Here is a 25408-nt window from a genome sequence, read left to right on the forward strand (position 1 = left end):
AGAAGCAGATATGCCACACCACCAAGAAACGGTTTCATAATACAAATCCCGGACCAAATTAAACAATGTAAGCAGTGCATCGCTGTTTCTAGACTCCTAGAATGTAAGAGACAGCATTTCTGTTTCTGAACTTGCCTGGCTCTGCTCTTGCTGTTTCCCCCATTTGAAATGCTTCACTGCCGACCACTCTTTGGCCAACGCACTAAATTCAGGTCTCAGCTGAAATGTCACCTCCTTGGAGAAGCTTTCTCTGTCTACCCAGCCACAACTACCACTCTGTACTATCCCATCACTGTTCTGCTTTCATCATAGCACTTATTATCATCTAGTTGTCCTGTCCATGAATTTTCCTCATTTCATTGTCTGTTTTCCTCTTAGGGAATGCAAGCTCTATGAGAGCAGGGGCCTTGTTCACCAAAGTGTTACCAGCACTTAGAACAATGCCTTGCACATTGTGTATACTCAGTAAGGAACTAGTGAATAAATCCATTTGTTTAACCTGATACCTGCATTTTATGGATGAGGGAACTAAGGCTCGGGAAGAAGTGACTGGCCTGAAGTTACACAGCTAGGGGCAGAGGTGGGATTTGAATTCAGGTCTTCAGCCTCCCTGGCTGTTTTGTTTTGTTTTTTACCACCCCACAGTATTTTAATCTTTCTCAGGTTTACCTCTTTCCCTCTCTTCCTTTTTTTCCCCACACAACTAAGAGTCTTTACGGGCTATGCCGAGAATTCTACATAAGGCACACCAAGTCTTAACAGCTCCTACCTACTCTTTCCTCCATTAAATTACAGTTTTATCTTTTTGATTTGTTCAACGAAATAGGAGTGCCTACTATGTGATGGGGATGAGGCTGTAACACTAAGCAAGACAGACACAGTCCTTGTCCTCATGGAGATGATAGTATCATCTACCTTATGGATTTTAGAGTGCTTGGCACAAAGTGCTTGATAAACATGAGCTGTTAGGTCCAGTGGTTAAGAATCTGCCTTCCAAGGCAGGGGACACGGGTTGAATCCCTGATTGGGGAACTAAGATCCCACATGCCGTGGGGCAACTAAGCCCACACGCCACAACTAGAGAGCCTGAGTGCCGCAACTACAGAGCCCACACACTCTGAAGCACGCACGCCACAACTAGAGAGAAGCCCGTGCGCCGCAAAGAAACATCCGACGTGCCACAACTAAGACCCGACGCAACCAAAAATAAATAAATAAATATTTTATTTTAAAAAAAGGTGCACCGTTACAACTCCCTGAACAAAAAGGGGAGCAAGTGATTTTCCCACTGAAGATGTGAAGGAAGTTTGGGAGTTCTCATGGAGCACTCACTTCCCTGGAGCAACCTGACGACTCATTTTTCTCTGTAGCTGCTTTGCTCTGCTGCCACATCTGGAGATGGCCTTGGCCATCTCTCAGTAACTCAGCTTCCAGACACCAAACTTTCCGTGGTCCTAATCTTAGGGGAATGACAGAGTAGCTGATCCTGATCTTGGCTTTGAGGCCAGGCCATTATGGGACAAAAGTGAGCACACTGGCCTCTGATTCTGTCACTGCCAGCTGTTAGCAGGCAGGGCTAATGCCTGTGATGACAGGCAGCTGTACCTTACCCAAACTTTATGCTACTTCTTTTCGTGCGGATTCTTTTCGTGGGCATTCGTTGGCAGTTTCCAAGGATGCTGGATGACACTTAAATCCATGCTGAAACTAGGGGTGGCACCAGTCAGGTCTTGGACATTTACCAGAAGCATCCTTTTTGGCTCTGGCCATACATATCACTTGAGGATGCCCATCCACCCTGGGACAAGGACCCCACCCTTCCTCCCAATTTCAGGAGCCAAAATGCTGATCATTTAAAGGCCACGGATACTAGGTGTTTTTCACCCTTTCTTCGGTGTTTGCCTTTCGGTAGTTAGAAAACCTTGACCCCACCAAGAGGCCCAGTGGGAAGGGCCTTAGCCACTTGGGGGTGGTAGTGGCCGCAAGGCAAAAGAGCCAATGAGGTTGAGAGTATTGTTTAGGCTGGACTTGGCTGCTCTCCAGCCTTGAAAGAAGGTTACGGTCACTTGCGGGGCTGGGGAGGGAGGAGCCTGGGAAAAGAACTACTTACTGGCCACACCCCTGGGTTCTCTACTGGCGAGGTTCTATTTACTTCTCAAAAGCAAATTACTCACAGCTCAGTGGCTAGCAGCCCTTTCGGCCTGCGCCTGCGGTAACTCCAGTCAGAAACTGGACACCAGGCTAGGCTCCTCCTGCATTGCAGGAGAGCAGATGAAAAGAACCCAGGAAACCAAACTCCTAGGCAATGCTCCACACACAGCCCAGAAATGCAGTTTCTTGACTAGAAATTGGAGTTTCAGAAGCCCAGAGCAAAAATAGCCAAGAGCAGTATTACTCACCAAAATATAGATATGAAAAGCTTGCCATTTAGTTTTTTTCCAGAAGAGTCCTAGGAAGGCATCTTAGTTGACAAACGTTAGCCAATTGTCTCTATTTCCCCCTCTCTCAATGGAGACGTATGAATTAGTCATTCCTGTCCCTGACCCAAATATTAACAACCACACTTAGTTTGATGAACACTTGACTGAAATTCCTGGGACAATTTTACCTCATGCTAAACACAGCAAAAAACGAATCTTGCCTGCTGTGCTCCACAGCTGGGTCCAGTTACTCCTGGTTGTTCTCCAACCCAGGAAGGAGGTGGAGTGTGGTGCATTAGGAAGAACTCGGGCCTTGGAGTCAGGGGGACCTTTGTGTGTGAACTCAAACAAGCTGCTTTCCTCAGCTGTAAAACGGGAGCCAGAATACTGACCTCACAGGCATGGGGCTGTTGTGGAATTATTTGATGTACTATGTCTGGTACACAAGTAGGTACTCAATAGAAATCTTTTGTCTTGTTTTGCTTCTAAGTGTCCACAATAATAGCATTTTCTCTGTTACTGTTTCTGGTTTCTCCATTGTCTCCCTAAGGAAGGAGATGAATAGAGAAGCTATATATTGCAACATTAGCCTTATAAATGTAACTGCATCTGGCCAACATCTACCATTTCATTCAGCAGCTACTTAGTAAATGGCTACTATGTGCCAGGCTGTTCTGTAGGACAGGGATATAGCAATGAACCAAATAAATCCCCTGCCCTCAGAGAACTTACATTAATTACAGTGGAAGACAGTAGGTAAGTACAGTATACAGTAAGCCAGATGGTAAAAAGTGCTATAAAGAAAAATCAAGCAGAGAAGGGAAATGAGGCAGGCGAACAGATTGCTATCTTATTTTATTATTTTTTTTGGCCGCACCACGCGGCATGCAGAGCTTCCCCAACCAGGGATCAGACCCGTGCCCCCTGCAGTGGAAGCACAGAGTCTCAACCACTGGACCACCAGGGAAGTCCCAGATTGCTATTTTAAATAAGGTGGCCAGGGAAAGATTCACTGAGCTGATATTTGAGCAAAGACCTGAAGGAGATGAGGACTCGAGCCATGCCGTTTTATCTGGTGATAACAGTTCTGTATGGTGGAACAAGCAATGGGGAAGAGAGAAGACCAAAGAGGTAACAGTAAGATAGATAACTGAGGGCCATTGTAGGTCACTACAAGGATCTGGACTTTTACTCAGAGTAAGGCTTCTGACCTTGGGTTTTAAAGGGAGCATTCTGGTTGCTATGTTGAAAATAGGTTCAAACACCAGGCAAAGCAGAAGCAGGGAGGCCAGTTTGGAGGATATTTTGAGTTCAAGAAAGATATGATGGTGTCTTGAACTACAGTGGTAGTAGCTGGACCGAGGATTATTTTTTGAAGAGAGCTAACAGACTGGATGTGGAAATGAAAGGAGTCAAGGATGTTTTTGGCCAAGCGATGGAGTTGCCATTTCCTGAGAAAACTATGGGAGAAGCAGGTTTCTAGGGGAAGACAGGGCATCTTAGGCATATTCATATTAAACTTTCAAGCAGAGATGTCAAGAAGGCAGCTGAGGGCTACCCTGGTGGCACAGTGGTTAGGGATCCGCCTGCCAATGCAGGGGACACGAATTCAAGCCCTGGTCCCGGAAGATCCCACATGCCATGGAGCAACTTGGCCCACACGCCACAACTACTGGGCCTGCGCTCTAAAGCCCATGAGCCACAACTACTGAAGCGCGTGCGCCTACAGCCCATGCTTTGCAACAAGAGAAGTCACCGCAATGAGAAGCCCGTGCACCACGATGAATAGTGGCCCCTGCTCGCCGCAACTAGGGAAAGCCCACGCGCATCAACAGACCCAACGCAGCCATAAATAAATAAATAAATAGATAGATAAATAGATTAAACATTTTTTTAAAAAGGCAGCTGAATGCTCTAATCTGGAATCAGGGAAGAGAGCTGGTCTGGAGAAATAAATGGTTAAGTTGGAGGCTGACTCCAGATAATGGTCTTTTAAAATATTTCTAAGAAAAACGGAGATCCTCCCTTTGCCAACTATTTCCAAAAGTTTTTTCCTAGAGTATCATCAATTTCTTTGGCTACTTAAACCCACTTTACTTCAAGAGGCTAACAAGCTTTTTATGCCTAGAACTTCTTCTGCAGGTAAAATCATTTCTAGAGCTCTCTTAAAGTCAGACTTACACTGTGGAAGGTCAAGTGAATATGGTGCAGAAATGACAGGGTCCAGGATGCCACCATTTAGGGAGAGAGTATACCAAGGGGGACTCGCAAGGACAGGACCAGCTCCCCAACACCCCCAAAAGGGTCAAGATTTTAAACAGTTTAAAAATAAAAAGCTTCACAAACGTCTTACCAAGATTTAATGTACATTTATTCTTAACACGTGGAACATATAGTATAAAGATTTCATACTGAATAAATGATATTCATTAAGCCAAAAAAGGAAAAAAGGAGGAATTTACATCAAGTTTTAGCTACATTGTTTGAAATACAAATATGCAGATTTTATCACTGAAAAAATCTCAATTGTGTTTCTTCATCAGGAACTTCAACTGAACCTAGAACTTTTTCACACCTCGATTAGAAAGAAAACAAAACAAAACAAAAACCCAGAAAAAAATAAACTATAAGTTGATTGGCTGCTGAGACAGCAAGGACTTTTTACAGAGACCTGTACAGCATCGCACCAAGAGGGGCGATGTCTGGCAAGAGATTAAATAGCTGTGTCTCGCTTTGTGCAGGTCACCAACTTGTTAACTCGTCATACTATAAAGGGGTAGCTGGGAGGGGGTCCAAACTGTGGGGATCCAAGGGTATGTGCAATGTACAACGTCATATATATACACACGTGGCAGCGCAGCCGCTGCAGCTAAAGGTTAAAACCAGTTCTAAGAGGTGATCTCAGGGTTATTCATACAATCAAGGAGGAGAGAAAGAGGTCAGGGTGTTGTAGGTTCACACATGATACTTTGGGGGAAAAGCCTTTTTTTTTTTTTTCTCCTCAACGTTTAACTAAAAACATTTTTAAAAACTACAGCTTGCTGCTGACCCAGCGTTTTCTCTTGTTTCCATGTGAGACATTATTATTACAGTATGTTTACAGTATCAGGTGTACAGTACAGTACATGAAAGGGTCTACACTCTACTGCACAGGCCTCTCCAGTGAACAGGGTTTGTCCACAACTGCGAACTTCTCGGTTCCTGCAAGATTGTGAATGTACAACAATAAACCATACACAGTTCAGCAGTCACCATTTTTGTCCTTCAGGGTTTTTTTTTTGTTTTTTTTTTCCTTTTTTTTTTGTTTTTTTGTTTTTTGTTTTTTTTAACCATTAAAAACATTATGAAATGTGGCATCCCCTTGATGCAAGGACTGGGAAAGCCATTTTTATTTTTATTTTTTTTTCCCCAAACTCACTGTAAACGACAGTAACTTTGGTTAAAATAAAAAAAGTCCTCTATGTAGGCAGAGCTTTGTCTTTTCAAATAGGGCAGGGTCCTGAGGGGAGTAAAGTGAGGACAGGGAATAGAAAGATCGGGAGGAAGAAGGGGTGAGAAGGAAGAGAAAAGAGAACTAGGAGAGACTTTTTTTCCAAGGGAGAAGCTGGACAGCACAGGGTAAACTGGATTCTGAGGTGGTTTTGCATAAATAAAGGGCAACAGTCAGTTTCTAAGTTCTCCACACACGCACACGCACACAGGGAGGGAGGTGTCCCACGGCTGTCATGACTGGCCAATCAAAAACAGTACATCGCAAATGACTTGTGAAACCAATGAGTTCATCAACGGTGATACCGAGATGTCCAACAGCCGTGACTCATACAGCGTGAACTCCGAGTGGTTCTCGTCCACCTTGGCCAGGGCCAGCAGCGCACGGGCAGCCCGTCGCATCATGTCCACACTAGTTGGCTCAAAGGGCGGGTTCTGCATGTGGAGCAGGCTGGCCTGGCTCTGCTGGAACTGTGTGGCAGCAAGGCTATCCTCCAGGAAGCCCAGGAGGTTGCCGATGCTGCCTTTCTGCACTGCAATGGCACGGGCCGCCAGGCTGTCACCCTGTGCCAGGTTGGCTAGCAGTACCACAGCCATCTCCCGGCACACCGGGTTCTTTCGGTCACTGAGGAAGCGCACCATGGTGCTGTACAACTTCTCCAGGCGGCTGAAGGGGGGTGTGGCCAGGATCAGGTCCACATTGTTGTCCTGGATGCTGAGTTTGCTGAGGGTTTCCAAGACCAGTCTCTGTGGGGAGAGGACGGCGTTGGGGCCCAGGGTGGAGAAGGGGTCCTGGGCTTCAGCTGAAGGGCAGACTGCCCAGTGTAGGAGTCCATCCAGGACAGGCAGGCAAATGCTCTCGGGGTATGGGGAGAGGTCCAACTGCCCCGAAATGTTGGCGAGCGTGACCAAGGTGTTTTCCCGAAGCATCTCCAAGCAGTCCCACCACCACTCCACTTTGTTGCAGCTCACCCCTTGGTCCTGCTCCTCCTCCTTCTCGTAAGTCAGTGGCGCCTGCTTCCGTTCCGGGTGCTTGTGGTGCAGAAGGATCAGCTTGCCCAGGATGAGCAGCAGCCCCGGGTGCTTGGACATCTCAAAGTCGTTGCCTGGCACAAATGACAGACTTCGGATGGTATTGGAGACACAGACGCAGCGTTTGGCAAGGGAATCCTGCCAGTCCAGAAGGGTACACAGTGGGGTCTCATCTTTACTGTGGGGTTCATCCTCTAGGATCTTGATGTTCCGATGGCTCTGTGCTGGGCTGATGCCAAATGGAAACTTGCTGCTTTCCTTGGTGGCCTCTACACTCTTGGCTCCCTCCTCGGTCAGTGTGCTAGACCGGGTGGACAACATGTCATCCATAGTGGCTGTGATCCGTTTTTCTGGAGGGCCATCAGTCGGGGGGCCCTCCTGCTCTGTTGTCCCTGGTGTACCCTCTACTGCTGTGACATACTTCCGAGTGACTGGTGGGCAGGGTACATGAGGCCGGGAAGGCAGCAGCTCTGTTTTGCTCTCAAAGTGGGTCTGGATATGCTCAGTGGTGTCCCCCCCACCAATCCGCCAGTGCAGCAAGCCACTGTCAAACTCCTGCACGCGCCCAAGCTTATCTGAGCAGTCCACCACGAACGGGTCATTCTTTTGCACGATCTTTACTGGAAGCCTGTCAAACTTACTAATCAGTTTCTCCTCACTATTCTCTGAGGCGGCTTTGTCCTTGCCCGCAAAGGCCATCTCCTCATCATTTTCAATTACTTCCTCCTCTTCTTCCTCCTCTAGTTTGGGACCTAGAAGGTCTTCCTCCTCCACCCCCTCCATAGGAGCTGGACTAGACGCTTTGCTGAATCTCCCAGGGTCCAGTAGTGTTCTCTGTCCTGGGTCACCCACCTCATACTCCTTTAAAATGCCAAAGATCTCAATCAGGCAACGTCGGAAATATTCCACAAGGAGCTCTAGCAACCCTGGGAGCTAGAAGAGAAAGAACAGGAAATAAATTAAGGGAGAAAAGTGGGCTAAGAAGAGAATCCTTGACTTGAGAGGCCTGCCAAGGTCTTCTATCTAATCTCCCCTCTTCCCTTCTAGGTCAGATGTCTGTATCACTGGGAGAGTCACAGTTCTCCTTTCCCAAAGGCTCTCCACAAAGCAAGTCATTTGAACTCTCCTCTGCTTAGCACAAAATTCTTCCTTCTGCCCAATCTTCACACAAGCCTGCTTCAGCAGATGGACCACTGACCAGGAACCCTGCACCTCACCTACCAGTGCCACCCACCTCTCAGCCTCACCTTTCTCAACCAATTTCTGCTTCTCTTCACCAGGCCCAGTTTCCTACCCGTTGGTCACTGCCATTGTCCCTCTTAGGACACTCTCTACATTCCATTGCCAAGTGGAGCCCAAGGCTAGGCATGGTGGGATAACACCTTCCAACACAATGCAGGGTGGACAGATGTTCATTTGCTCTCTTCCCCAAGCTCCCCAACTTTTCCAGGAGGCTGGACCTCTGTGCATCATGTAACATAATGAGTGGGATGAGGCTTATATTCTCTAAACACTGTTCCAAGCTGGTGCTAGACAGACCCAAATTTCAGCTTAGATTCTGTACAGGCCATTTACTACTCCCAGCAGAAAACATTAATCTCCAGTCAGATTAATCTCTGGCTAAAGAGTATAGCAGAAAGGAAAAAATAGGGCTTTAGACTTAAAAAAAGATCCAGGTTTGAATTCTGGCTTTTCCAGGAACAATCTGTATGATTTAAACTCTCTGAGCTGTAGCTTTCCTATCTTTCCACTGAAAATGATGCACATTCCTAAACTTTACAGGGTTGTTCTAACGTCTAAATGGAATATGTCAAGTGCCTGGCTTATGGAAATTGCTCAATCAATATTTGTTCCTTTTCTTTCTCATGGGAAGCAGGCTTTGGATTCAGAAAGACTGCTAACAGCTGTGTGAACCTGGGCAAAGATAAGACTCTGAGCCTATTTACTCATCTCTAAGAGGCCACATCTGCCTCAGAAGGCTGCAGTGAGGATGACACAAAAGAAAATATGAAGTACCTAGCACAAAGTGAGGGCACAGTAAATGGAACTATTAATAACGATGCCCCCCTAGTCAACTCCTAAACAGATGGGCTGGTAGGTGCTGAGGATGATCAAAAGAAAGAGTAGGATAGTGCAGCAGAAACTCTTCCCAGCTGAGAAAACTCCAGGTGCGTGTCTATGGAGAAAAGGTCTGGAAAACCACCTCTACATTAACTGCCCCCCCAGCCCCCGCCCAGCAGCGTGCACTTCTTTACCCTTCCCATTCTACACCTTAGGAAAAATGGGATCAAGAAAGACCTCTTCTATTCGGAGTGGATGAAGAAAGAAAGGGAAAATAAAGAAACTGCTCTACTCACTGACAGACAACAGGTTCTTCTTGGTAGTCTAAAAAATATGGTGTCCTCACTGACGTCAACAGAATCTGCATTTCTTACCAATACCAACAAGTTTCTCCCTTTGAAGTCAATCCTGATTGACTAAATTACACAATTATTGTTCTCAGTATTCTAGGCCCATGGCTGGTGGCAAAGTACTGGCATAGAAGGTATCAGACAGCAAGTGAGAGAAAGGAGACCATGTTGGCCAGGGATGGCTTAATTCCCTGGTCACTTAGCATCATCTCCTTCAAGAAGATCCCAGGCCCTCCCAATCTTCCCCGGGCACCTGTACTCACCTGACTGAGGTTGAAAGTCATGATGCTGTTGTCATCATACAGCAGGATGTTAATGGTGTCTAATGCCCACGTGCTCTCTGCCAGCAGCCCAGACTTGAGGGACATCATTACCCGCCATGCCTCCGGGGTTCCTGAAATAAACCTCCACGTCGTCCACCCACCAAGCCCAGGTTGGCAGGAGGCACCCCCCACCCCAGAGCTGGCTCATCAGTCAGGCTACTCTGAAGAGAACACATGGTGAGAGGCAGTTCCAATCTGGGAGATGACACACATCTGCCCTTCATGGCTTCTAGGCTCTCTTAGGACATCACTGTGTGGCAATTCCTTTAGTAAAGCCTGACATCAGCTGATTTCTTCCTTACCCAAAGTTCTTTGGCTCTACTTTAGTCAACACTGGACCAGATTTTAATTCATCCAGAACATCAGGATGGAGAGAGAACAATGAACCAGATGTAAAGAGGCAGATTAAGCAACCCAATCAAGGAGGTCTCCTTACCGATGTCTTTCATCGTGAGCCGCCTCCTCTGCTTCAACACAGGCTGTGTGGCTTCAACAGAGCCAGGTGGGAAGGTGATGTCCCGCCGAATCATAGGGGGCTGCACAGGGGCAGGTGCTATGTGTGAGGCAGGTACTGGGGGACCTGCCTTCTGCATCTTCATCCCGGAGTGCAGGAATGGAGACTTGCTAGGAGAGGTGCGGTTCTCCATTGGCCGGGGCAGGGGAGCAGGGCTGGATACCTGAGGAATGTGATTCTGCATGCTTGGTGGGGGCTGGTAGTTGGATGGAGGGGGCCTTGTCATGGGGGGCACGGGGGCAGAAGGACCATATGGGGGCTGGCGTGTGCCATGGGAAGGCCATGGGCCTTCATGGTTGGCTCTCTGATCCGTGTGCAGCATTTCATCTGTTCGGTTCACGCCATGATAGGCAGCACCTTGCGGGGCAGAGCCCGTGCTCTGCCTGTTGGCGTAACTGTAGGTCATGTCATTACGCCCCTGCCACATGGTGCCTTGCTGAGCAACCTCAGCCGATGCCTGTATGGGGCCGCCCATCATCTGCGGTGGCATGTTCTGCTGGGCACTGGAGCCAGGGGGTGCTGAGACACGGTCTCGGCCAAACTGGAATGGAAACTGGTTCTGGGGGCCGCCTGCTGGTCGGCGCTCAGTAGCAGCAGTGGCAGGATAGGCATTGCCATACTGGTTGTACACATCTTGCTGAGGGGAAGGCTGAGCAGCTTGTTGCTGGCTGGCAGGCTGGGGCTGGGCTGGGGGCAACTGCTGCTGCTGGGGCTGCCCCTGCCCCGTGCTGTACGGCACACTGTACATCTCCCCTTCGTGCCTCTTGGCAGGAGGGCCATATGTGCCATCCATCGGCCGCTTGTAATTCTAAGACGGGGACAAGCACAGGAAAGGTTAATACTCTGCACTCAGGGACACAAGACCCACAGCTGCCCAGATGCTACACCAGACACCTGCTGGGCTTACTTCTGCCCCTCTAGAAGTGAGGACACAGACTCCAAGGGAACAAAGGAATCACCTTTATGAGTTATCTTTTGAAGTTGTTTCTGAAAGCAAGAATCATTCTCTATTCCCTCTGGCTCTCCCTTGCTCTAAGTAGAAAAATGTGGAAAAGTTCAAAACTCAAAATAAGGCCTGTTTCTAACCCTTTTGGAGAACTAGAGACGGGACTAGACTCCAAACAGGGAAGAGACTGAGGGCCTGGCTCTTCAGACAGAAGCGGCCATCGGGGTGGGAGAAGAACACCAAAGAATCTAAAGTGGACTTCACAGACTGCACAACTTAGCCTTCTAACTGGCTCTCGGGGGAACCTGTGTGTCAGCTCACCCGCTACCCTCCTCACCTGCTGCTGCTGCTGATACATCGTGGTCTGCTGGCTGGGGAAGGGGCTGCTGGAAGGGGTGCCTTGAGTGGAGAACTGATTGCCATAGGAATCATGTCTGCAGGAAGGAGAGAAACAGAGGATCAGGGTGGGAAGTGGGGAAGCCTGAGCCACAGTGGCACTGAGACCAGGCTTTACTTACCGTTGCTGCTGCGGCTGCGGCTGCGGCTGCGGCTGTGCGGGGTAACGGCTAGGAGAATACATCCCCGAGTCTGGGTTGGAAGGCATGAGATTCGGCTGTGGGGCTGCAGTGCCCATGTTTCCCTCGGGTCCTATTCCGGGCTCCGTCCTAAACAAAATTGGAGAAGGAGGTTGAGTCCATGATAGCTGTGGGCTGCTGGTGTGGGACAGGGGTGGGAGGTGGGGCGTGCTTACCTCACTCTGTCATAAGGACCTCCATAGGGATAGTGCTGTCGCGGTCCCATCGCCACATTTCCCAGCCCAGGGCCGGCAGCTCGACTGTAGGGGTCCCCCATCCCGCCGTTAGGGCCCTGACCTGAGGACATGAAGGGATCACTCCCCGGAGCTAAGAGCAAAAGGGAAGACGATGAGCAAACTGGTTCGTCAGTAGGCCTAGCAGCCTATACCTTGCCTGCCCCAAAGACCCAGGCCCTCTTCAGAGCTCAGGTTTGTACCAGGTCTTTAACAGAGATCTAAAATGGCCCCAACCAGCAAAGAAGACACACTTATAAAGGGATGACAAGGTGAGGCCAGGGAGAGGGAGACAAGAAGGGAGGATGGCTCGACAAGAAACCTTAAATCACTCCCCGCCCCCGCAATTCCCCGTCCTCAAGGAGGTAAGGCAAACAGCAGTTGGTCACCTTTCCTCATGCTGCCATAAGGATCCTTATTTGGCTCGTAGGACATGCGCCCCATCATGTCAGAGGTATTCATACTGGGCTGGTACCCAGGGTTTGGAGTCATGGAATTCCGCTTTTGGAATGTGGGGTCACTTCCATCAGGAAAGGCATCCTGGATCCCGACCGAATTGCTCCTGCTCCAGAGTGAGGAAAGCCAATTAGACCCCAAATAACGGAATTCCTCCAATAATGCAAGGCACATGGGAGTCACTGGTTGGACAAGCAGAGCAGGGACCGCCCTGGGCTGCACAGGAGCTCATGCACTTCTGTCCAGGATCCCCCAAACCACGTGTCCCTGCTCCAGGCCTTACCTCATGCCTGGCAACGGGGGGATCTGGCTGTGTGGTGTGGATGCTGGAGTTGGTGGCTTCAGGTCTCCCCCTTCTGCCATGGAACTGCTGGTTGACTGAGGTGTCTGTGGCCCCTGCATTGACCCTGATCCCGCTGTGGACAGAGATGCAGGGTGAGCAGGAAAGTGTTTAACTCTCACAGCAACACACCAATGACCTAAGATCTCTTTGAAGCAGATCATTATAAGGCTAGAACTAGGGTTCTTTAAGACCTAAATAACCCTTCTCAAGAGAGGATCTGCAAGGCCAGTAATAAAGAAGGAAATCTGAGAGCGCTATCGCTTTTTGCTGCTGTTCACATTTGGAGACCAGGCGTGGTGTGGCGATGCCATCAACATGCTGGTGATTCCTTGAGTCTGTCAGCTTCCCTGACTACTTTTCTTTACCTCCCCCAAGGACCCTACCTAACCTATTACACATTGTTATGCTGGTACACAAGCTCCCAGTAAGAGGCCCTGGAATGCTAGATGGGGAGGTTCCATCTTGCCCCAAACCTGCAGAACACTGCAGGAGCCTAGGAACTCCTATTCTCAAGCATCTAACCCAGTGGCACTGTGCAGTTTCAAATGTTCCCTTAAGCTGATGAGCACAGAACTACCCATAATTAATGTTTCCATTAGCTACCATTCCCAGCAGCAGATATCCCACTGATTAGGCCTCCCCAGCTGATGAGTCATCTCAGGCACTCACTATACCCTCAGAGGTCAACACCAGGGCGCATGTGTTTACACCCACCTTCTAGGAGCCCTGGCCTTCTTCCCTCCCCATGCTTGTCCAGGCCCCATCCTCCTCTCAGAAAGCAGGGTGGGCAGAGGCACTCCCAGCAGAGAGCTCCATTCATGTTCCCTCCCCACCCCCTCCTTCCCATTCATTACCATCTCAGCTCCCTGGGGAATTCAGGGCTCTAGTCTGAGCTGCATTCTAAGGCGCTGACATCAGTGAGCCAAAGCTCCCAGATGGCCCTGCCTCACTGCTATTTGTCAGATTTCCCAACTCCTTTGGTGTCCCTCCCACTCACTAGTTTACAAACATTTGGCAAGACGCCAGGTGCACAATGAAAATTAAAACTTAAGGGCTGCTGCAAACTATCTCCCAAGGGAGTTGGCCACTGCCCGCTCTTTAGTCTGCCAACCTGTTAAGCTCTGTGGTAGGACAAGGCAAAGCACACATTCCTGGTGGCAGGCACTGGTGAATAAGGAACCTGGACCCTTGAATGCTACCCCTTTTATTTTTTTCATTTTTTTTAAACATCTTTATTGGAGTATAATTGCTTTACAATGTTGTGTTAGTTGCTGCTGTATAACAAAGTGAATCAGCTATACATATACATATATCCCCATATCTCTTCCCTCCCACCCTCCCTCTCCCACCCCTCTAGGTGGTCACAAAGCACCGAGCTGATCTCCCTGTGCTATGCGGCTGCTTCCCACTAGCTATCTATTTTACATTTGGTAGTGTATATATGTCCGTGCCACTCTCTCACTTCGTCCCAGCTTACCCTTCCCACTCCCCGTGTCAAGTCCATTGAATGCTACCCTTGAAGGGTGAGCCTTGGTGAGGCTGCTCACCCAATCCTTACCAGGAGAGGGAGGCTGGATCTTGGGCTGGGACTTCTTGGAATCAGCAGCTGCAAAGATGTCTGGGGGAGGGTCTTCTCCCCGTTCGATCTTGCACTCAAAGGCATAGAGACATTGGATGTACTGCTTTTTCAAGGAGCTGGCAGCACTGCTTGAGGTGCCGACATTGAGGTTGGTCGCAAGTTCCCGCCATTTTTTGTTCTTGTTGACCTGTACAACCAACCAGAAGAGTTGGGGGTACATCTTCCATCTGGTCTTCCTGCCCACATACCCCAAACCCCATCAGGCTACCAGGTACTCATCTTGTGATATCACAGTTCTGTTAACCACAAAAGTTAACCTTGCTTGTGGAGAGTCCACAATAAACATTAAATCCATGGCTTCCCTCTACCCTCAGCAGGTTTTATCCACAGATCACTGCAACCGTCAGACAGTGCTTATTCAAAATAGGGCAAACCTTACACCACTATTAGAGAGAATGGAATTCAGAAGGTATGGGCTTTGCTTTACACAAGTGTACTGCTGAGAAATGATGTGCAAATCACCATCAGATCCAAATCATATTTTAAATGAACTGATAAAAACTAACATTTTATAAAATGGAGACGTGTGGCAATATCAACGACCACGCTGCTTGACTTTTACTTTGTCAAACTGGCGGTTTTCATAACTGATTTTTTTTCTCAGTGTGGGGCTCCTTCCAAATTTGATACTCTGCATCACTGCTCCCTGCATCTCAAGGACATATAACTACAAGCCCCTTTCCCTCAGCAGTCACTGTCTTGATTGTCCGGGAGATGCTTCAGACCCTATGACTCCTTTGCCCCTTCCCAGCGGCCGGCCTACAGTTCTGCCTCCTCTCCTCAGCTTCAGCACACACTGATCAAGACCAGTCCCCCAGTCCCTACACTTGGTTTGTCTGCTTTAGCCAGGCAGGTCTCCTTCTTCACGTATTCCGTTTTTTGGCCGCTCTGCGCGGCATGCGGGATCTTAGTTCCCCAACCAGGGAAGGATCCCATGCCCCCTGCAGTGGAAGAGCGGAGTCCGAACCACTGGACCGCCACGGGAAGTCCCCTTCATGTATTCTTATGTTTATTCATCCACCATGTGATAAGCCTGTCTCTCAAGGCTAGAAACACTGGCTTTCCAGTCCCAATCCACAGGGAGTTCAATATGTTTTGATACCTGCTGGTCTGGTACCTGTGACACCAGAGAAGAGTGATAAGGAAGCAAAGAAAGGAACAACCTAGATGAACACTTCCTAGAGCAGGCAATATCTGAGCAGAGTCTTGAAGGTTGGAGGTGGCACTGGTAGGGTATACTCCAGACTCTTTCCCATCAGCATGACAGCTGGGCCAGTCAACTGCCTCCTCCCTCCCCCGCCCTCTACCTAAACCCTACTAATCCTTCAGAAAAGCTCAGGTCTCATCTTTTGACTTCTTGGAGCCTTCACAAACTAACTCGTAACAGCACTCTTTCTCCTCTGAACTCTGTCTTTAGAGTTTAATCACATCACTGCATCTAAAAGGTTGGCAACCTTTTGCAAACTGGAAGACAGACCCAGGCTTTGGGATTCCCTCTATACCTCATTTTAGGTCCAGTGAACCCAGAAGCCCACACAATCAACAGTGTGCCAAACCTAACCCAATGCCCCCTTTCCCTTCAGGTAGAAGAGCCCTGACTACGAGAGCTCAATACCAGGGAGAATGGCAGGAATGAACCCAGGGTCACCTCAGAAGCCTGCTGTGGCTCGGCTTCCCACGCTCGTTATGTGGTGGTGTGCACGTGTCTTGTTTTATTTTGTTTTCCTTTTGTGGGGGAGGGGAACAAAGCCTGAGGGAGAAGGAATTCATAACTGACTGTTGGTTGGCTTCATTCCAATCATTTTCTTTTCTGCTGGTGACAGCTGTTTTCTCTTCTGATTTAGAAGGTTTGGAATACACCCCTCCCCACCACGCCTCCCCCTGAGCTCAGCCACACACTCAGATCCAATAGCAGGCTCCTGGTATGATGACTACAGAACATACATAGGAGGAAAGTTTGCAAGGCACAGTGGGCTGTCTGCCAGCATTGCCTCACCTGTTTGACTCCTGGGCTGAGTGTAAAACAAAGATATAAGTTATTAGGGCAGGCGCAAGGCTCAGGGTGGTGCTCAGTTCAGAGGTTTCCAGTGGAGATTAACCCAATCACTCAAGTCTCCCATACAGAGTGACTAAACACAATTTCCCACCTACTTCTTCCTTCATAAACTATTTCTATCTAATAGCTCCTGAAATCCCATCTCCATTGGGAAGCTTCCTAGAATGAAAGGATCAGCAACCACTCTGGCTTCCCTTGTACCATACTGTAGACCAATTTATGTGACAGAAATCTTGCTGAAAGCTCTGTTTGATTATCCCCAGCTTTCGACAGTCTTAACAGGATACACACTGTCCCTACATTACAAATAAGGAAAACGAGGGCTCAGAGTAGTTATATACCTCGATTAAGGTCACATATATCATAAGTGGCTAAGAAAGAATTCAAAACCAGACCCATCTCTTTTTTTTTTTTTCCAGACCCATCCCTGAACCTTGCCCTTGTCTACTACTCCAAACTGCCTGCCATGGAATCAGAATGCCCACAGAGTTGCCCGATTTTTGCAACCCAGGGGGACTCTGGACACATGGTAAGTTAATGCTAATACTTTACACTACCCACAGAGGTCTCAGCCTCCTCCCTTTGCCTTATCTTCTGGAAGGCCCGAGCTCCCTGGTCTGTCAGTATGTGACTCAGAGAGCAGCAGGAGAGGGTGATGTGCCTGTGGGATGCATGGCACCAGTGATGCCACTGAGTACCTAGAGAGAGGCTTGTTGAAACCACAGGGAAAGCCAAGTGCCAGGCACTCACCTGAGTCAATCCACCAATTTCCTTCACAGACACATAGAGGCGGTACAGGTCCAGAGGTTTCCTACCCACAGCAGGCAGATTTGTCATGCCCATGGCCTTCTCCTCCGTGAAGGCCAGATAACGGTCCACCCACATCTTCCTCTCAGGCTCACCACCCAGCTCATACAACTTGGTGATCTTCTCATTGGTTGTAGTAGAAGAACTGGATTTCTGAAAGGGGCAGGTCAAGATTCTTAGGAACTGGTCAGATTCAAAGCCTATGCTAGGGGTCTTAGAAATCCCTCGATTAGGGCAGTGGTAAAGCTTCTCATTCTGGGGTGGCCACTAACATCTGCACTGCCTTCACAAAAACCAAAAGGGAGATAGACGTTCCTATAAAGAAAGAAAGCTAACACTGCCTATGTGTTATGTATTGAGTGCTGTGCTAGAGGCCTTTACACATTAGGTATTATAAATTATCCTGCTCTTAAAAGATAAGGTAGCAGGCACAAGGAGGCCATGCCTGAGATCTCATAGCTTTTAAGTAGCAGGACTGAGAGTCAAACCCTTGTCCACCTGACATCAATGTCACTACTCCCATACTACTACCCAGGAGCCTGGACACACTTTTACAGACTGTTTCAGAGAACTCAAGAAACACAAAACATGACCTTGAGACAACTGACTAAAATGAAAGCCAACTCTTCCTCCTCTCAAGAAAGGAAGGGTCCTGCTTGAATGGCTTTGGATATCCTATCCAAGACATGAGGATGACTAAAAGGGTCTAGAAGCCAGAGGTGAACGTCCACTAGAGGTGGCAGTTATGATTTTGATTTCCCCTACTTTATAAGATAGGGAAAATGAGGCATGATAAAGGGCCGAAATAATTTAAATGACTTAAATACTGAGCAGGTCCCCAAAATGCCACACAGTCCAACCAATAGCACACTCAGGACCAATCTAAGAGAGGCCAAGGACCCAAAACCCCACCTGCCTCGTCTCCCACTTTATAGAACGTAGGGCACCAACCATTCCTGCTGTTCTGAGTAAGGTCCAAGAAGAGAAGAACTAGTCCCCCATGGCATACACCATCTATCAATGCATAAGGACAGGGGTCACAGTTTCAGAGAGAGCAGTGCAGAGAATTCTACTCTGCAGGTCTGGCATTTCCTCCGTATCAGACAGCTGTGAGAACATGTTATTTACGTTAGGACCCCTTAGGCTAACTCAAACCCAATTCAGTGAACTATTATCCTGGGACCCTTCATGGTAAGAAGAGGTGACAGCACTCTTTTCCAAGATTATCTAGTTGGTGTCATAAAAGGCTGGAATCTAATCACCCTCTCTTCTTTTTCCTTCCTATCACTGAAAGGATGGGACAGAAAGTTGAGGGGTCAAGATATAAATCATTACCTTGGATTTAGATTCCGTCTTGGGTGTCCCATCTGCCTTGTTGTTCATTTTGGTGGCTGGAGTTAACTTGACATCCCCAAGACCCATCATCTCTGGGCTGGCTGCCATCCCTATAAAAGAGAAAAAAGTCCAATAGGTTTGTGACATGAAGATCACTTTGGAAGAAATCCCTGGGGTGAACAATGACTAGGACTTACCTGCTGAATTGTTAGCCATGGTTCCACCCATGGGATATGGGGGTCCCTGAGGGTTGATCATGCCAGCCATACTATTAATCCCTTGTCCATAGGGAGGTCCAGTTCCCATTATGCCCCCTTGATTCATATTGGGGTAGCCTGGTGGCCTGAGGAAGAAGATGCAAAGTGTGAGAGAGAGACAAGAGTTAGAGACACTAAGCTTTCGGATTTGGACTTGAGCTAAATAGGGCTGTGTGAGCCAAGATCATCTCGTTAGGCTTACAAGGAAAAAGTTTATGGCTCCCGCAAACCACAACCATGCACAGAGATATTCTTATCTTCCACCACCCACAAACGGCTCTAAGAGGGTGCAAGCTCCCAAAAGGAACTCAGAGCTCAATTTTAAAGGATACACTCCTTGAAGAATGGAGTCTTACGGTGCCTCTTAAATACTGCCTCCTTTTAAGGCATCTCCAAAGTCAAGCTGTGTTTCCATTTAAGGGCCCTCACTATGGCAAAAGGCCTAGATTAAATGCTCAATTTTATTACTCTAGCATGGCACCTGGAGGGGCTTTGCATTCTTTTTATTTTATTTTTAAAATTATACCTCAAAAAACCCTTATTTACTTATTTTTTGGCCGTGTTGCATGGTTTGCAGGATCTCAGTTCCCTGACCAGGGACTGAACCACGGCCACGGCGGTGAAAGCCCAGAATCCTAAACACTAGGCCACCAGGGAACCAAATCCACCTCTTTATAGTCAATCACCCTATTCTACCCTGGTTCATCAACATCCCAGTAAGAGTCACTTTAAGAACTGTAGGCACCAACAATGGGGTACACAGACAGAGTCTTCAAAAACAGCAGAATCATAGTCACTGAAGTCAGTGGCCAAGGAAGAAGAGATGAATCTTGAAGTCATTAAACCAAATCACACGAGCCTTCTACACTTTTGCACCAGAGTCAAATACACAGGACCACACAGAAGAGTAGGAGAAATGGCAAACCACAACCTCACCACCCTCCATTTCTTACGTCGTAGATCCAAATCATGTGAATCATTAAAAATCCTTTTGGAGGGCTTCCCTGGTGGCGCAGTGGTTAAGAATCCGCCTGCCAGTGCAGGGGGCATGGGTTCGAGCCCATGCTCGAAGATCCCACATACTGCGGAGCAACTAAGCCCGTGCACCACAACTACTGAGCCTGCACTCTAGAGCCTGCAAGCCACAACTACTGAGCCCACGTGCCACAACTACTGAAGCCTGCGCGCCTAGAGCCCGTGCTCCGCAACAAGAGAAGCCACCACAATGAGAAGCCTGGGCACCGCAACGAAGAGTAGTCCCCATTCGTCGCAAACAGAGAAAGCCCGCATGCAGCAACAAAGAGCCAACGCAGCCAAAAATAAATAAACAAATAAATAAAATTGCATTTAAAAAAAAATCCTTTTGGAAACCAAGCTAGACTGGCAGAAGAAATAAACTCTGAAGACTTATTTTACTAATCAAAATAATGTACACTTTATAAAGTTCTTTACATATGGTATCTGGTCATGTGAAATTTGATACCAATCTAAGATGCTTACAAATCAGCATTCCTGCTATATTTTTCACTGTAAAGAAACCTGGTTTTCTAAAGAGCTCTCAATAAAATGCATATTTACCAAGATAATATGATTTAGGTCCAGAAGTATCTCAACAACCTAAATGACTCTACAATGAGTTTCCTAGCACTGATACCCTCCCTCTTCACTTCCCAGGCCTTACCTGTTCTGGATAGAGTTGGCAGCAACGTGCATGGCGACAGCAGTTTCTTGAGTTTTCCGGTTCATACCCCCTGGTGGGGGACACATCCCTGACCCAACCTGAGGTGGCATATTGGCCATGTTAGGGCCATAAGGCCGGTTGCCCATGGAGGCATGACTCATTCTCCCTGGAGGGAGTGTGCCATAAGGTGGGATGCCAGGCTGCCCATGCATCTGACCTCCAGCACCCATAGGGTTCATGCTTCCAGCCATGCCTGCACTGGGGTAGTTAGCATTGGGCAAGGCATTATAGTTTGGCTGCCTGGGGTAGCCTCCTGGGAGGGGAAGGAGAGAAGATGCAGAGACTTGGTTAGTGACTCACTAGCAACTCACTAATAACACTCAACTCTAAAACTCCAAAGATAACAAATAATGGGAATCATTCAATATTTGGTCTGGAAAGAGACCAATTTCATGGTCTCTTTAAACAACAACAACAAAACTTCATGATCCATTTAAAAACAAAAAAAGTGGGGGGGGGGCAGGAGTATTTAAAGGCAGGCCTCAGTCGTCCCCTTATCTTAAGGACAGCACAGCACAGAGCAAAGCTGTCTGGCAGGCCAGGCTGGCTATGCTGCTATCCAGGCCCTTCAACGCCCAGAATTCTTTCCTTTCTACATACTCATCTTCCATGCTCTGTTTAAGAAATTCAGCTTTAGATCCACCTAGGGCTGATTTTGAGCAAAGATCTACTCTAGTAGGACTAATTTACTCAAAAAAGTTTAATAACCAATAATTACCATTTACTAAGTGTCTGTGCTCAGTCTTGGGCTAAATACCTTATCCCCATTTTAGAGATGAAACAGAGGCTCAGAGATATTCAAGGACTTTCCCATGATGGCAGTCCTGCCCTATTTAAGGGCCTGGTCTTGGTGGACTTAAGGCAAAGGACAGTTCTACTCTAATAACCCAGAGAGCAGCATATCAAACAAGGAACTCTTTTCTCGCCTCACCTCCATGTACTCCTACGGTAGTATACTCACCCTGTGGGCCGTACTGACTTCCCTGGGGACCATAGCTCCCCATGGAGTTCTGCTGGTAGGAGCCCATGCCTGTGTGCATCTGTCCTCCAGAAGGCTGACGTGGAGATAAGGCCGACCCGGGCTGGGGGGAACTGTACTGGGGCATCTGGGGGTTCCTCTGCATGTAACCTATTTGTGGGTAGTGTCCATAAAGTTAGTACCTCAATACAATGGGAACAAATGCTCTCCCTTACCCTAGGACTTCACCATCTACGTTTTCTTTAGCAAATACTTGCACGGGGGCTCTTATCTGCTGTATAAATTGTGTGCTCTTTTAGGCACACTCAAAAGTGACACAGCCATTAACCAGGGCATGCCAACTGTTTCTACTAAATGGAGGTTTGAAAAAACAAACAGCAATGACCCCCCCCTCTCCCCCCAAAAAGAGGTAGGATTTAAAGGGTAAAGATTCAATGCTGAGTATTTAGTATTTACTGACCAAATCAGGCACAATGTAGGGGGGAAATCCATCAAAACACATGACCAACAAAGAATGACTATGGGGGAACATAATTCTGGAGACACCAAGATGGCCAAGCCCATCCTAACTTCACAACCTGCTGCTGACACTGTCCTAAGCTTCATGGTCATACAGTTCTCCAAAAGCTGTTGCACAGATAATCAATCAAAGGTCTGCCTCTGCCCTGCTCCCCCCTCCCTTGAAGCCCAGCCTCTCACCTCGATCTTGGGCAATGCTTGATTGGTTCATAGAAGGATGCATGATGCTGTCCGACTGGCCACTGGGTGGCCGAGGTGGCATCTGGTTGCCTGCTCCAGACAGAGAAAGAAGTAAGCCAATTATGACTAATTGGAACTAGAATTCCGCCGCAACTAGAATTCCATAGCCTGGAAATTCTAGCCAGAAGGTCAAGTTAGAACTGGAAATGGCTTCTGAGAAGGCCAAGAACCTCCCAGTATCCCATTCACAAAAGGATCCAGCAAAGGGGCTCCCATCTCCCTTCTTCAAATGCTGAAGGGAAACTCTCTGCCAGTGGAAGCCTGGGGCTCCCTAATATTGCTGGGGGCCAGTCCTCTTTCCCTTTCCCCAAAGGTCAGCACTCGTGGGTACCTGGCACTGCAGCAGGCGAGAGTGGTCCTGAGCGAGACTGAGCAACACTGGCAGGAGAGCCAACTGGGGACGGGGAGGGGCCTCGGATGCCAGGCAGGTGAGGGGAGGTATGGGGAGAAAAAGGAGACTGAGCTGGATTACTCTGCTCCCCTTGGCTGCTTGAAATCCCTGATGTGCTCACTCCAGGGCTCAGAGCTCCTTCTGTCCCCATGGGGAGATCGTCTATTGAACCAGACAGATCCTGGAACATACACACAAGGACATGGATTAGCAGTATTAGGCAGAAAGATTCTTTTTCCAACAATCCTACTACATGATCAACATTTTTCTTAAACAACCCGAAGTAAATATACTGCACACATTTATGCAGTCGTGATACTATAGCTTACATACAGCAAGCTCTCTATTAAGGGCCAGAGAGGAAATACTTTAGACTCTAAAGGCCACATAGTCTTTGTCACAACTATTCAACTCTGCCACCAGAGTGCAGAAGCAGTCACAGACAACACATAAACAAATGGATGTGACTGTGTTCTAACAAAACATTATTTATAAAAACAAGTAACTAGGGACTTCCCTGGTGGCACAGTGGTTAAGAATCCGCCCGCCAATGCAGGGGACACGGGTTCGAGCCCTGGTCCGGGAAGATCCCACATGCCGCGGAGCAACTGAGCCCGTGCGCCACAACTACTGAGCCTACGCTCTAGAGCCCGCGAGCCACAACTACTGAGCCCGTGAGCCACAACTACTGAGCCCATGTGCCACAACTACTGAAGCCCGCGCGCCTAGAGCCCGTGCTCCGCAACAAGAGAAGCCACTGCAACGAGAAGCCCGCGCACCGCAATGAGAGTAGCCCCCACGCGCAGCAACGAAGACCCAACACAGCCATTAATTAATTAATTTTTAAAAGTAACTAGTCCACAAGCTATAGTTTGCTGGTCTATCTGGTCTATCTTCTGGTCTATCTACCAGAAGCACATATAGTACTTTCATCTTCTTTCCCAGCCCCAACTTCTACAGTCATAAGAGAGCAGCTCTTTCAGCGAGCCTTTAGTTCTTTTCCAACGGGGAAACTTAACAAAACACTGCCAGGACAGCATCAGGAGCTATAAGAAAATGTTAACAAGTTTGGGCAACATTCACAGATCCCCTCTCCATCAAATTATTATAACCTACATTTACCAAGAACTCACTCCAAGTTACCATACTTTAAAACATAAGGGGTAGGAGGTAAGAAAGGGATATATTGCACAGACAATTCTTTAACTGCCAAGAGGGTCTGGGACTACATTCCTAACACCTGGCCAACAACAGGGATGAACAAATGTTTGCCAACTGAACAAACCCAGTTTTTTTCCCTAGTTTTAAGTTTTTCAATGAGAATTTGGTATTTATTTGGAGGTTGTGCTTGTCTTGAATTAATCAGTAAAGAGTTCACTCTAGGTCAGTAAACCCCAAGATTAGCAATCAGGAGCTCAATATGAAAAATATTTAAAAATAGAAAAAGGGACTTCCCTGGCAGTCCAGTGGTTAAGATTCCACACTTCCACTGCAGGGGGCGTGGGTTCGATCCCTGACCAGGGAACTAAGATCCTCCATGCCGCGTGGCACACCAAAAAAATAAAAATATTCACCCCAGGAAATGCACCCCCAACCCACTCCCAGCCCCAAGTTCACTCTCTAGCAATACCATGAGCTCAACATCACGCATTAACTTCAGGCTGGGAACTAACTGTACCTTGAAGAAAGAATGAAAGCTTTCAGTACACGCTCAGGTCTGTGAAAAACCCTAATACTCAAATAGTTAAGAAAAGAGTTCTCTTAAAGAGACACAGCTGAAAAGGAAGGAAATTCAAAATGGCCTGATTTGAGTCTATTCCTATTCCCACAACAAGCTCACCTTGGAGAGATCAGTTCAAGGTGATTCTGACCCTGGAGTCCGACAGTAACATTGGAGATCAAAGAGCACCTCTTAGGCTCTCCCCTAAGTATCCAGGTTGGTTGGATCTTTGCAAACCAGTTGGTTACTTCACTAGGCTGGGAGTATTTCTGCTGAGTTCTGTAGGAACAAAGCTTGCCTTGAAGGCAAGGCAAGTAGGTAGGTGTGCATTTGTGTCTGTGTTCAGCTCTCAGTGTTAGCTGAGAAGTCAGAAAATGCTAGCTTTCCTACAAGGAGCAGACCCGGTATACCATAGCATGCTTTCACAAACTGCAACTAGAATTAGTCCCAGCATGGGAGAGAACTCAAGAAGCCCTTCTCTAGGTAACACCAAAGGGCCTCTTTCGTCTCAAAGGATTAAAGTACCTGGAGCTATGAAGAGCCCTAGATTCATCCCAAGAGAGGAGGATTCCTTCCCCACGTTGAGGGCTAAGCTGTACCAGGGACACCTAGCTTCTGAACCAAGGAGAGTAAACTCAAAGAGGCAGCAAGATGACAAGAGGAGCCAATTGTGTAGGCCAGAAAAGGCCTTGAAAGCCGCTTGTTAAGCCCTGGTTTATAACAGAAACCACAGCCCAATGCTCTGTTTTAGGGACCAGTAGCTTTCCTCAGCATTCCCTCCTACTGTCTCCATTCCTTACCAAACCACCAGCTTCTAGTAATAAGAGCTACTTGCTTAGAGGAAAAAGAAATCAGCATACTTTGGAACAGTACAGGAATTGAAGGTCTATCCATAAGACAAGGACTCTTCAAATGGCCTTGAAAAATTAAATGTTTTAAACATTTCTGTCTTTGATTAAACAAGTAAAACATGAACATTCTC

The 25408-nt window shown here is 47.8% G+C and overlaps 1 protein-coding gene across 3 annotated transcripts in view; it reads right to left on the reverse strand.

Moving 5' to 3' along the window:
• Window positions 1–4777: 4777 nt before the first annotated feature.
• ARID1A (AT-rich interaction domain 1A) overlaps window positions 4778–25408 on the reverse strand; it is a 74162-nt gene continuing 53531 nt past the window's right edge. For 2 of the 3 annotated variants that reach the window (XM_082857989.1, XM_082857987.1), the window contains exons 5-20: window positions 22647–22887; window positions 22256–22345; window positions 21539–21706; window positions 20518–20830; window positions 18777–18922; window positions 18580–18689; window positions 17188–17397; window positions 14301–14508; window positions 12683–12815; window positions 12333–12508; window positions 11887–12037; window positions 11654–11800; window positions 11473–11569; window positions 10112–10997; window positions 9616–9746; window positions 4778–7874 (exon numbers count right to left, since the gene is read on the reverse strand). In XM_082857989.1, coding sequence (XP_082714115.1) covers window positions 6144–7874; window positions 9616–9746; window positions 10112–10997; window positions 11473–11569; window positions 11654–11800; window positions 11887–12037; window positions 12333–12508; window positions 12683–12815; window positions 14301–14508; window positions 17188–17397; window positions 18580–18689; window positions 18777–18922; window positions 20518–20830; window positions 21539–21706; window positions 22256–22345; window positions 22647–22887 — 4938 coding nt within the window. In that variant the 3' untranslated portion in view covers window positions 4778–6143. The remainder of the gene's footprint in view (window positions 7875–9615; window positions 9747–10111; window positions 10998–11472; window positions 11570–11653; window positions 11801–11886; window positions 12038–12332; window positions 12509–12682; window positions 12816–14300; window positions 14509–17187; window positions 17398–18579; window positions 18690–18776; window positions 18923–20517; window positions 20831–21538; window positions 21707–22255; window positions 22346–22646; window positions 22888–25408) is intronic. The other variant, XM_082857988.1, reaches the window with a different exon arrangement.

Source organism: Leucopleurus acutus (genome assembly GCF_964270905.1).
Source record: "Leucopleurus acutus genome assembly, chromosome: 2".
Lineage (NCBI taxonomy): Eukaryota > Metazoa > Chordata > Mammalia > Artiodactyla > Delphinidae > Leucopleurus > Leucopleurus acutus.